This window comes from Xiphias gladius, chromosome 23 (assembly GCF_016859285.1).
Source record: "Xiphias gladius isolate SHS-SW01 ecotype Sanya breed wild chromosome 23, ASM1685928v1, whole genome shotgun sequence".
In the NCBI taxonomy this organism is placed as follows: domain Eukaryota; kingdom Metazoa; phylum Chordata; class Actinopteri; order Istiophoriformes; family Xiphiidae; genus Xiphias; species Xiphias gladius.
The window spans coordinates 3808790-3821698 of NC_053422.1; the positions used below are offsets into that span (position 1 = coordinate 3808790).

The 12909-nt window shown below is 44.1% G+C and overlaps 1 protein-coding gene across 2 annotated transcripts in view; it reads right to left on the bottom strand.

The window, feature by feature from the left end:
- ppargc1b (peroxisome proliferator-activated receptor gamma, coactivator 1 beta) overlaps positions 1 to 12909 on the bottom strand; it is a 97476-nt gene that overhangs the window by 16408 nt on the left and 68159 nt on the right. For both annotated transcript variants that reach the window (XM_040120004.1, XM_040120005.1), the window contains exon 3: positions 8685 to 8885. In XM_040120004.1, coding sequence (XP_039975938.1) covers positions 8685 to 8885 — 201 coding nt within the window. The remainder of the gene's footprint in view (positions 1 to 8684; positions 8886 to 12909) is intronic.

Genomic DNA, 12909 nt, shown 5'->3' on the forward strand with positions numbered 1-12909 from the left:
ACCTCTACACTCTCACATCAACTCTGTCCTCTTCCTTCTGTCTCTCCATGCCCCTTCATGTTTTCCCTTCATCCATCCCTCCTTCTTTCCATCCTCTCGCTGCTTCTGTTCAAACACGAAGCCGCCGTTCGGATACAGAGACAAAACTGAGCTAACCCCTCCTGAATCCTTCCCTTGGGTATTACCTTTGAAATGGATATTAACACAACCGCTCCTCATCCCCCACTATCCTTTCATTGCTTTTTTTCATCTGTTTGTTCACGCATTCATTCCTGTGCCTAGCGTGATGACAGGGCTATCAGCTGATATGAATCAGCTTAGGGAGAAAATCCCCCACTACGTTGTCCAGCGTTTGTTCCAGGAGGAGACGATGTGGCAAATACAGATGTGCTAGGAATCGGGATTGGAGCAGTAGGATATACCGGAGCCCCATGAATCATTTACAGCTAAGGGCCCTGCATACGCAGGACGCACTGAACGCAACGCTCTCTCTGGCAGACATATTGGAGGTCCTCGTCTCATAGGAAGCGGCGGCTGTGATCACATGTCTCTGTTGGTAAACAAATCCAGCCCTACTGGGGATGAACAGTTACTGAACTGGAATGAAAGTGATTTGGCAATCTCAGTGGAAATGAGGAACAAGGTTACTTTCTGTGCCTTTATAACTGAAACGGTCAATTTGCCGACTTTGTGTTTAGATACGAGATAGAATTTCGAAGTTTCCCGGAGTTATTTTGAGGGTCCGAGGCTCCGGAAGCAAAGATCCCATTCATTTTCTCCGTTGACTTAACTGTTGGAGCCCTTCCAAGGCTTGGACTGGAATGAAACTCTCCTGGTTGAATCATCAGTATCAAGCATCAGATCAGAAAATATCGGGTTCTTTCATAAAAACTCAAAGTTACGAGGCTGTCTACCTAAAAAGGAAAGAAGTCAACTGTGTCTACCACGGTTGCGTTTTGGTGGGAAACATTGAAATAACTGAGCTTGAAATTCTGGTGTATGCGCTGCTAAGGAAGAGCGAAAGCTAAAGTAGAAAATCAAAAATATATTTGTACAGCTTGAATCACCTTACTCTCAGATTTTTGGCTCAATTTTGAATGAATCATTCTTATTATTATCATTATTTTGAATTATCTACAACTCCTTTTTATATATTTAGCCATGGCATTTAACATTTAATCATTCACTGGACCCCAGTGATGGTGCAAGAAGATCTACAAATGTAAGACCTGCCGACCCGCCTCTAGCTCAGCTTTACGTGGGGAACTATGTACAGTATATCTGAGAAGGCCTCTGGATTCCACTTTCTAGGAGGAAATGAGTCGTCATGAATCAAACTGATGGCGCGGAAGCGTTTTTAGGGGGAAAAGCATGAAATGATGCTTGAAGATTATTGTGTGTAGTGGCAGGGGTTTGCCATAAAGCTACTGATGATTGCCTGGCGGCCGTAGTTAAACCAGGTTTTGTTTACAACACTATCATTGTATATTACTGTAAAGCTTTAATGAGCACAACAATACCACCCAACCGAGCTGACTATAACCACGGAATACTATCTGGGTCAAATGGCTGAATGGGACGATCGCCCGCATGGCTAATGGGGCCACCGTGGCCCTTTGTGAGCGAGCCAACTTGGCTCCGGGTGTGTGATGATGCTCCTCTGAGAGTCGCATTGAGGAGAGTGAAGAGGAGACTGAAGGTTTGTGTCCTCGCGAAACACTGAAAACCTTCCGGCAGCGTCCAGGCCCCTCAAACACTCTACTCTTCTACCCCTCTACTCTGCCCTACTCTACTCTGGGCGCCTTCCAGAGCTCCACTGGCAGCATCAATGGACGCCTTGTTCTGTGGTGGGACACACACACACGCACACACACACACACACACACAGAAAAAGCGGAGGTGCAAACGCCATTACACATGAATGACAGACAGAATTATGCAAAGAAAACAAACACATGTACAGAGTAGATGTAAGTAAAGCAGACGTGAACGCACAGTCACATAAGCAGCACGAGAGAAGAAAGCAGAGCGGGAAAATACACAAGGAGTCAACGGACAGATGAGTGGCACATGAACACACAAATTAAGGTGCACCTCAAAATAAGCGCACATACCTGTGTACACATGGCAGGTTTTGTGCACAAATGGTTTGATCATAGTTATATCTCAGATGTCTGCAAGTGTGTTTCGACGAGTCGCAATTAAATCTTAACCAATCTAGAGGACAATCTGTTCTGCAAACTTTTATTATTTGACTAACAGAAAGTCAATAAATCGTAAATAGATGAGCGGGGAGCCTAATGCAGATGCTTCCAGTCAGTGCACGGGGCTCCCTGGGTGGTGTTGATGACAATGATGAGAACAATAACGCTGTGGGCTTCACAGTTTCCGAATCTCGACCCACGTGGACACCTACGCGAGACGGCGCTCTCCACCGTCCACCATCATCAAAAGACCGAACAGGGAAGCGTCTTTTGGAAGAACGGGGTTCATCCCTCAGGCGGCGTAGGGAGAGTTCATGTCGGCTTTTCCTTTAATTTATCATCCATCCCTTTTTCCAAATACATTTTCAATTGTACGATTTCCTTCAGAGTTATCAGAGATGGAATCAGCTCGTTTTCTCACTCGCCTATAACGTTAACCGGATCTGCCTTTCATGTATCTACAGTGCATTTATACCTTGTCAAGGCATTAATATGACATGTCACATTCAGACTAGGAAGACTGAAGATCCGCCTCCAAATGTACTTCTATACAGTGCATCTACATGTCGATATGAGTGCATAAATATATTTATGAAATTACATACAAAATAATAAAAAAAGGATGTCATTGGATTGAATTAGATTTATGACTAGTTCATACGTTTGATTATTCTCTTCACGAGTCATAAATAAAGTGTGGACGTCTTTAATGTGGAGCCAATCAAGCTAACAGCATTTAAAACAGACTGACCTGTGTACATGAGCAGATACATGACACGTGCACACACAGAGGGACAGTGGGGCCCCGGTGAGGGGACACGGGGGGGGGGGGGTTGATCATCTGCAGTTTCCCTTTACACCAGTAGAGGGCAGCATCACACTCAGGCTTGAACACATGAGTGACAGCAGTCGTGTGACAGTGAACCACTCAACTGATGGCAATAGGCGATGAAACTCCATCACACACACGCACACACAGACACACACACACAGAGACATATGCACACATCTCGCAGCTTCAGTAGAGTAAACAGCATGATGTTATTACACCAGGCTTTTCTGTGTGAGTGGACATGAATGCCAGGTTGCTTTTTCAGCCACTGATAGTGTACGCAATGGAAACAGAGCCAGGATGCAGGACGATATGGCTTATATACTGTACAGCAAAGTGAGATATTCTGCCCTCTGCCCGGGGTGCGGCGGTCGATCCTGGATCTCCCGGGGGCATCACCGAATTCTGAGACAATGCATTTCAGACACGCGAATCATTCGGCAAATCTAAAAACAAAAAATCTCCAGGGGGAAGTCTGGGAATATGTTAACAAATGAGTCAGTTTATTGGAACGGAGCAGAATAATTTTTCGATCTTTTTCCGCACATTCTCTGGCAAGATAATATTTTCATGGAAGAAACCGGGAGGAAAAGGAAAAAACGCCGGGTCATGGGAGAGCTCTGTTAGGAATATAGGCTCTTACAGCGTGTAGTGTAAAGAAGAATTGGGCAGTACTACAGTTAGGTGGCTGTTGCAGGTGAACAGTAGGAGCAGTAGTGTAGTTTTTAACAGAGAAGTTGGAGATGCAAAGCCTCATCAGTTCAGAATCAGGGAATTTGAAACGCCAGAAATGGCGCCGGTTAGACAGTCAACCCTCCACGTGTTACTATGTGACTATGTTTATGACAAGTTGTCCAAGTGGGATGTAGCAGCAACATTCCCGGACCAAGCTGTCTTTTTTAAAAATGGCATTTGAATTAAATCCCCGCTCCTTGCATGACTATTTAAAGTAGCTTTTTAAGTGCTTTGTAAAAAACAAAAACAAAAACAGCCCAGTACTGTTCAGCAGTGTTCCTGACATGCATTTCATAACTTCAGGTGTAGAAGACTCTGCGTTCCCCCCAAAGCGATAGCAGTCTCGACTTGTCTTTGCTAGTCACAAGCTTGCCGCTTGGAGGCACAGCCAAGATGACGTCCAAGGGAAACCATTTCAGAAGCTGTCAGTGGCAACAGCAGAGACAGGAGTGGAGGTAGTGGTAACCTATGGGCGGCGGCGGCGGCGGCGGCGGCGGCGGCGGCAACAGCTGTAGTAGTAACAGTGGTGGCAGCATGTGGTTCTGGGACAGAAAAGGGGAGCTGTGTGTGCGCGAAGGAAACTTTCGGAAGAGCGCGCCATCTTGCCAGCTGTCAGAGGAATGAGGCAACCGCCAGTTGACTGAGCCCTGTGTGTCCGAGGATAGACAGGACTTCTTCAGCTGTACTGTTACAGTATTTGAGGAAAAACAAGCCGGAGTGAAAGGTGGTGTTGGTTCACGATAAGTCCCGAGTGGGGGTTTCTAGAGCGGTTATTGCAGCAATAGATGGCGAGATAAATTGCTGGCATTTACTTTTTTTTTTTTTTTTTTAACATGCAGAGCACAAACAGTAAATCCCTTAACTGAGCACAGGCTGATAGATTATGAACTGAAAACCTACCCGAAACCTTAACTTTTCAGGTTTTTCAGGTCTTGGTCAAATTTAATGGGCAAAAAAATCTAATCTAAAAAAACTGAACCTTCTCCTCCAGCACAAATCTGCATTTATCTGGGAAAATTAATTTGTGCTGCTCAAGTTTAAAGTACACACGGCTCCCATCTGTCCCTGAACTCCACACCATTACTTCCCAATCTGCTCTTTAAGCGTCTAACTGCTTCTTATTCCTGTCTGGTCCCCTACGTTTAATCCTTTCATGGAAGGGAAACTGAGGTTTCTCACGGTCTTTGTGCAAAAGCCACAAGATTTGCAGCAAAAATCACTGTGCGAATATCCGCAAATTCAAGGACCAAGAAACCAAGCCGACATACACGCGTTGGAGGAGCTTTCTACGATGACTTACACTGCATTTAATCTGGTTGTTCTCAGTATACAACAGTCACTATTCAACTGAACCTCCCACTTCCCATTTGACCTTCAGTGTCTTGTCTTGCTAGATGGGGTGAAAACTGGCGGGTGTAACTGAGTCACCAGCCTCCACTCGGTCTTATTTTGACACAAGTCGGCTGATATCCAAAGGGTCTTCAAGGTTACACAAGGGCAGGGCAGTGGTGTGTGGCGACAAAGTTTTGCGCCCACAACAGCGAAGACAATGGCATCTGGTGGCTTGACCTCTCAGTATCGCTGAACTGTTGTTTTGGACTAAACGATACCTCCATGGCATTTAACACACTGCAGCAACAAAACCGGTTCTGTGCATCTGCGCCCTGTTTGCTGTTACTATGCTGTTACTAAGACACACACTAATGGCTATCACTGTGGGGGTTGACATTTTTTTGGCCTTTTCAATTGCCAAACGACGCTGAACCATCTCCAAGGTCATTGGAGTGATTATCATTTCCGCCAACTTGGAAGGAATGTCACTTCCCCTCGTCATTTTTCTCCCCGTGGTGGTGCGGCCCCGAAAGAACAACTTTGTTCATCTTTATTTTTGTAGCTTCCGCAGCTGGTTAATGAAAGCCCTCTACCCACCTTAGCAACTTCTGAAATCTTGACGACGTCACAAATAAAGTAGTTACAACTACCACGAGCAGTCAGACAACAATAGAGGTTGAAGACAAAAACCCCAGGTAAGACTAACATACGCACAACACAAAGTGTCCGTTGTAAGCATCCACCAGGGCTTACGTTCTGATTTCCTGGTTAAACTTTGACCTACTTTACCATACTTGCTGCAGCTGTGCACATTTATGATTATCTGGTGCAATGAGGGATAATTACCGATTTTACAGGTTCCCTGACTTCAGGTTGTACCTTCAAATTAAGTGGAAGCCACTCTTCCAAAATTGTCGGCTTGTTTACAACCTGCACGATCGCCTGACAGCGCCCTGTTGAACATCGGTTTTTTGTTTTTTGTTTTTGTTTCTTTCTTTCTTTTTTTAAGCAACGCTGCCGTACTCAGAGATCTCAGCAGCTGCTTTTGTGAGTACAATCTTATTGTAACGGAGAGAAGTGATGACGATAGCTATGAAAATAAAACCCAAGTTGTAATAAAGTGTAATTTTAGTATGTCTGAGTCTCTAAAGAGTTTCTGCTTTTCTCTGAATCCAGAACAGTAGATTATTCGTCAGTGAGTTTACTGTAAGTTTAAATGTATATATAATACAAAGTTGAGTTTGCAGTGGTTTTATTAACCATGTTTAACTCAGCGAGGTTGTACTTGGCTTTGTTTTTTATAAACGGTTTTGAACTTAAGTTACTTAACGTAACTTTAAATGAAGAAATATTACATTCTTCCTCGTACAAATGAAAGGTTTCGTCCACAAGCACAAACACCCCTTGGTCTCGTGTGACCGGTAGCTTATGGTGGCTAATGTCATGGACAGGTCCTGCTTTGTAAGCGGCATTACTGAGGGACTTTGCTGACGTTATGACTCTTTTGTACTTGTGTCACTGTTAGACTATGTTTTAGGCTTCGCTGTCATCCCCTAATTGTCACTGTTGGCCGCCGTCGCATCGCCTTGCTGTAAATGTGGGTTTATGAAACCTGCAAAACCTTGTAACTTCTAGTTGGTAAAATCAATTATAATTTCTGTAGAAGCATTTTTTTTTTTGCTTTTTTAAATCCTTATTTTTTTTTAATGTATTTTTTATCGAGTTTATTTTTTCCTTATTAGAACGTAGAGTATTCCGCCAGCCCAAACACAACTCTCGCTTACCGAGGAGTCCCGTCGCCGACTTGACTTCTCCTGAGCCTCAAAACCTTCCATTTTAAAGCCTACCAAACCTCCACCGGCTTCACCGACAGACTTGTTTTATAGTCCAGCCCGGTGTTTAATCGCAAATGGGTAGCCAGTGCAGCTCGGTGTATATTTACGCTGTAGGTATTCAGCCATCCGGCACGACTCATGACCGCCAAACAATAGTATCTTTGTAGGCAGCCGCTAAATCAGAGCTCACAAGAAAACGCTGTAAGCAGCCCCCTTTTTGCTGTGAAATTTAAGTCAAATTAAGGAAGCTGTCTGGATTCATCTTGACAAGTGCAATAAGGCCACATTACAGCAGTAATCATAAGTCATTTATCGCAGTGAAATAGCTTCCTGCTTCAATTAAGCTCCGGAGCCCGCATTCTTCTGACAGCAGTGTGGACCGGGGGGAAAGTAGGGCACAATATTTCACTGTAGCGAAAGGGATACGGCAGTTTGTTGTTCCTGCATGACGAGATGGAGGTTTAGTAGTTTTTGTGGGGATGTGGTTCAGGTGCGGGCAGGGGCTGATAACAGGAGGGGGAACAGAGCGAGGAGAGAAAAACAAGGTTTTGTTCCTAGAAGTCTGGTTCAGGGAATGATAGAGGGGCCCAGAGAGAGAGAGAGAGAGAGGCATCTAGCAGCACTGTGTGAAAAGAGAGAGACGGGGGTGGGGGGCGCGGATGGGGGTTCAAAACAAGCAAACGCACATAAACTCGAACACGTGCTGGAAGACCACACACATGTTTGGATTACTATACATGTGAGGACTTCTGACTGCTTTTTATCTGTAATCCATAAAACAAACCTGGTCTAAATTTTAAAGGAAAATTCCGGTCTATCACAATTCGGGTCATGGATCAACTATCATAGTATGGTTTTCCTAGAATCTGCTAAGATACGGGACCACAACATCGCCACAACAAAGTCCAAAGTTGAAGTGAGGTATGTTGCCCCGTGTTCCCAAATCTCTGAAGTCCGTCTGCTGCCTTCACTTAACTTTAATAGTCAATTTTCTACATGTAGGGGACCTAACTTTGGTTAAAAGAAAACATCCTCCTAACCTAAGCCTACTACTGGTTCTAAATTTAAAACTAGTTGCAGACATGAACACAGTTGAAAACTCATCAGAATTCTTGTCATTACCCAAAACTAAGTTTAATTCCTACGCAAACTCCTTGAATACGCATCTGCAACGTATCCTCAGTACGAAGGATTTCAAACTTTCTTTCTATTCTTGTAAAGACACGTGCTCCTTAGAAATACTGAAAAAAAAAAAACACACACACACACACACACGCCACACACACAGGATGGGACTGGATGAGAGATTACTGTGTGCCTCAGCGCCCCTCTGTTTTCCTGGAGTTAAAGGCAGACTTTGAACCTCGCGGGCCAACAAGGGGAACATCAAAGTTAGCGAACGCGACACAGATTAAGATACTGGGGAGAAAAAGAGAGCGAGAGCATGGGAGAGGAGAGGTACACCGTGACAGGGGTGAGAGGGACGACTGGAGGCTGTTTGAAGCACGTATTAAAGGCTCCGCTTCAACAGGCGGCAGTTTTTGAGCTGCGAGACATTTCGAGAGATTCGCAGACCACTGACAAAAAAGAAACACGAGGGTATTTGAAGTGAAAATATCAAGTTCTTAAACGTTCAGATGTGTGTTGCAAAAGTGAGGTTAGAGACCCCCGGGGGAGGTGGGAGTACGTGTTCTGATCAGAAGTTTCTCTCCATGTTATCTACCCACAGTACAGAGGTGTTCTTACTAGCGATGGGTCCTCCGTCTCGGCCCCCAGGGACTGGCTGAAGTCCTCAGCACTGAGAGGAAGACCGTCCTCTTCCTCGTCCTCCTGGTCGGGCTCCTCTCCCAGGGCTGGGAAGACGGAGAGCCCGCCCACCTCGGCGTCCACGATGCCATCCAAACTGTCGGTCAGAGCGGCGAGCAGAGCCGCATTCTCCTCTTCTATCTGGAGGGGGTCAAACACAGCGAGAGCATGGGTGAAAACACTGCGTGACTACACAGCTCAAAGCAAAAGTCAGTTCGGCCCATTTCTAAAGCTGGAACCATCTCACCGCAAGGTCTATTTAGTCGCTGTTATAAAAGCTGATTTTGAAAGGTTTTTTTTTAACTAGGTTAGCTTTGCTAACTTGCTAACTCCTGACAGTGCAAGAAGAAGCTCCCGTTCCACGACAACTCTGGCAAACCCCCGCCAACTACTGTTTCCAAGGTCGAGAATGAACTTTGAGTTTCTCCTGTTACTTTGTGATTCATTTGCTACTGCAGGAGTCACATTTTCTCATCCTGCCTTGTCCACTTCTTTTTCAATTAACGATTTCCTGCATTTGCCAGCATTCAACAGCATCCCGGAAGAGCGCCATTCACTTTTTTTATCCCTCGGCTGCTGCGACATACAGGAGAAGACATAAATCGCGGGAGATTTTCCTTTGAGGAAAAGCTGACAATCACCTTCACTCTATTGCACGCTCCCAAAGCGACATTAATCAATAAAAGTCATTTTTCTTAGATTCATTCCAACACTTTTATTTTAAGTGCCATTCAGACTGAAACTAAGCTTGCGTACTTGATAAAAACTAGCTACGTACGATTTCAAAGATGTGTCGTGTGACCCCTGCACCGCAATTCCCGGAAATGAAATAACAACCGTGTTTTGAGTCATTTAGTCTTGAGTCATCGAGGCCAGTTGGGAAATTACTAACTTCTGACAAATGTACACATGTATACTACGTTTGCGCCTGGAAGTGGCTGTCCTAGGCAGATAGAAAAGAGACTTTTGGAAGGTCTGTGTCACTGCTGGATCACTGGCCGAAACCCCTTCTCCTCCGCCTTCCTCCTCTGTTCACGCCGATCAGCCGTTATCTGGAGTCCAGTCTTACTTCTCCACTATCTTGTTTATGAACATGGTCGGGATAATGTAACTCTGACCTCTGACCTCTCATTAGAAAGAACAATAAACAAGTTGACTGACACGGGACTTTGGTCATTGACTGGTCCCCATCACGGTGTTCCCATTCGGTACGATTCGCGTGAATCGGCTCGACGTGGTGTGCGTGCTCTTCCAAACATTTCAAGCGTGAAAACAGTCAAATTTGAAGATGTGAAGATACACATAAGAAAGCATTGTTTATCTGTAAGTTCGGTCCACACTTTGCCCTTTTTGCACCCCTCCGCCCCTCCCGTTGCAGCCACACCGGGGTTGTTTACTGTTATGGAGCTGCCATCTTGCTGAGAGCAGAGTCTGGTGGAGAGGTGATAGCATGGCTAGCCTACGGGAAGCCACTGAGCTCCATTCATCTGTCTCTTCCTTTTATCATCCAGCTCTATCTGTTCCCAGTTGCCAAAGTATTTATTATTAAATTTATTATCTGTCTCTCAGGCTTGCTGACTCTCTTTCTCTTCACTGGATGCTGCAACTCAGATTTTGAAATCGTCGGACACTTACTCGGAATCAAATTTAAAGTTTTGAGGAGACATAAATGATGCCATCCCTGATCATTACCGTTGTCTTTGGGTGAATTATATTTCTTTTTTACTTAATTCACTCACTTTTCCATATTGTGCTACATCTCCAGAGGCATGGATTTGAATCGAACTTCTGATACGTGGTTTTCAAATCATTTAGTTTCATTTATTTGATACTAAGGTGATCATTCCGTTATACATTTTCTATGTCTCCATCTATCTCAGATTAGAATACACGGATATTAATCACATTTTCTTGGATAATAATCACATTCAACTATGATTGCGAAAGAAAACGAGAGTTACGTCAGTGACAGACGGGAGCATGCACTGCCTTGCCATTTGCAGCATAAAGTATAATTATATACTTGACAGACGCATATACAGCATTATCAATATTATTATTCATAATAATAAAGTAATAATATACAATTAGCCTGACCTTTCTATCCATTTCTCTCTGTACAATCGCCAAGGTTAAATGAAGTCCTACCACACACACACACTGATCAATCTCATGGGACCCGACATGGGATTAGTTTCCGATACGCTTCTGTAAATAAGTGGCGTATTGACGGGCAGCAGAGAGAGAGAGAGAGAGACAGAGAGACAGACACGAGGGGCTTCATCCGATGGCTTATCACTCTATTCATTACCGCGCGTTCATAACCGAAAGCCGTCTGACCGTCTGCTCTGCTGTATTAGTCTGATCAATACAATATTGGCTAAAATATAATACAGCAGAAGAATGGAGGGGGGGGGGTACGGAGAACCGAGAGAAAAACAACAATATTTCTTTGAAAAAAAAAAAAAAAAGTCCTATGCAGTCGGTACAGGGGGCAGTATTAACAAAAATAAAACTATGTATCCAAGCTGTAAAATATGGTTTAAAATAGTAAAAGGATTTGAGAAAAAAAGATGGGGAGAAAGACCAGAGATTAATCTGCCTGTCATGTCTTCTCTTTTGTCTCCTTCCTTAAGTCTTTTTCAGTTGAATGCTGCCAGTAGCAGATCACAGTAATGAAGCTCCGTGCTCGTTCTCATAAAGATCATGGCATCAATACAAACTTCCATTACTTGTGATGTGGCTCTTCGAGCCTGTCCTCAGATGCCATCTGTGTCGTAAAGTTTTGTTTTGTGTCGGCAGAAGGTAGACAGTCACTCTGGCATCGGCTAATGGGGTTCGAAATAAGAATAAAAACTGAGGACGACACAGAGACAGAGACAGTCTGTGTTTACTTCACCTACATTCCCATCATGCTTTGCCTGTCTTCATTTAAACAATACTCTGCGGTGCATCGCAGCATCAGAGCAATTTTCTCCGGCAGAGTTGCATTACATAGCTGATGATCTGGACCTAAATGCTACTTTATCTCCCCGTTGTCGTATTTTTATTCTGGAGACGCACTCAATTTAGCCTCTGTAATGGCACCATGAGACATAACTGGGGCTGGAAACCTTTAGACAATCAATGATCCAGGGTTTGCTTTCAGAAAGAGAAAAACAAGGAGGGTGTCCCCTGAAGTCATCCAGCAAGGGCACCTGATACTGGAGTCTCGGGCCTCTCACTGGCCCTGTTGAAGCACTGGGTTGATCCAAAATGATGGACTGCTTCCGTGCTTCCATCATCATGTTACACACGGCGTAACTGGCAATTACTTTCTTGGCAGTGCCCGCTGAGACACGCTGCTTGTCCCAATTTCAGCAAGGGGATCAGGTGAAGGGTTGGGGCTTTGCACGTGTCAACAGTAAAATATAACTTAGAGTCATTAAATGTCTGGGGAATTATCAGTGACTTGTACAAGTCAAGTCAAAATGTATTTATATAGCACTTTTAAACAAACCACAGTTGACCAAAATGCTTAACAGGCTTAAAATACCAGAATCAAATATAAGAGTAAACAACAAATGATAATAAAGGAAAAGAATAAACATAATAGCGATAAAAGAATTGTGGCTCAACGAAAGATGAGGCCAGGGTGTCGAGCTCCGCTCTACTTGAGTGCCAAGAAGATGATCTAGGTCTTCAGCAGCGACTTAAAATTTTCTAGTGTCTGAGCAGTTCTTATATGAACGGGTAAGCTGTTCCAGAGATTAGGGGCAGCCACCGCAAGGGCTCGAGCGCCTCTATTTTTGGTTCATTTTAAGTAAAACGTACAAATCAAAGTAACAGTTCATTTACTCAACAGTAAATTTTCTTGCTGTAATAACAGCCCTGGTGAAAATACAACAGATTCGTATTAATCATACACTGTTTCCTGGTTGCATTGCTCAAAAAAAAAAAGAAGCCTGCAGCATGATTCTGGCCTTGCTCTCCTCATTTCACAAAAATATTCTCCAGTAGCAGCAATTGTGGTAATCGTGGTGTTAAAATGGCAAATATGAGGAATTTGGCCTCACAAGTCCATGAAGCCCTTCACAGCACAGCGACTTCTTCTGAACACCAAACAATGGAAAAGGTCCTGCCTCCACATCTGCCCGTTCAAATCCAACATTTCTTGCAAAATCTG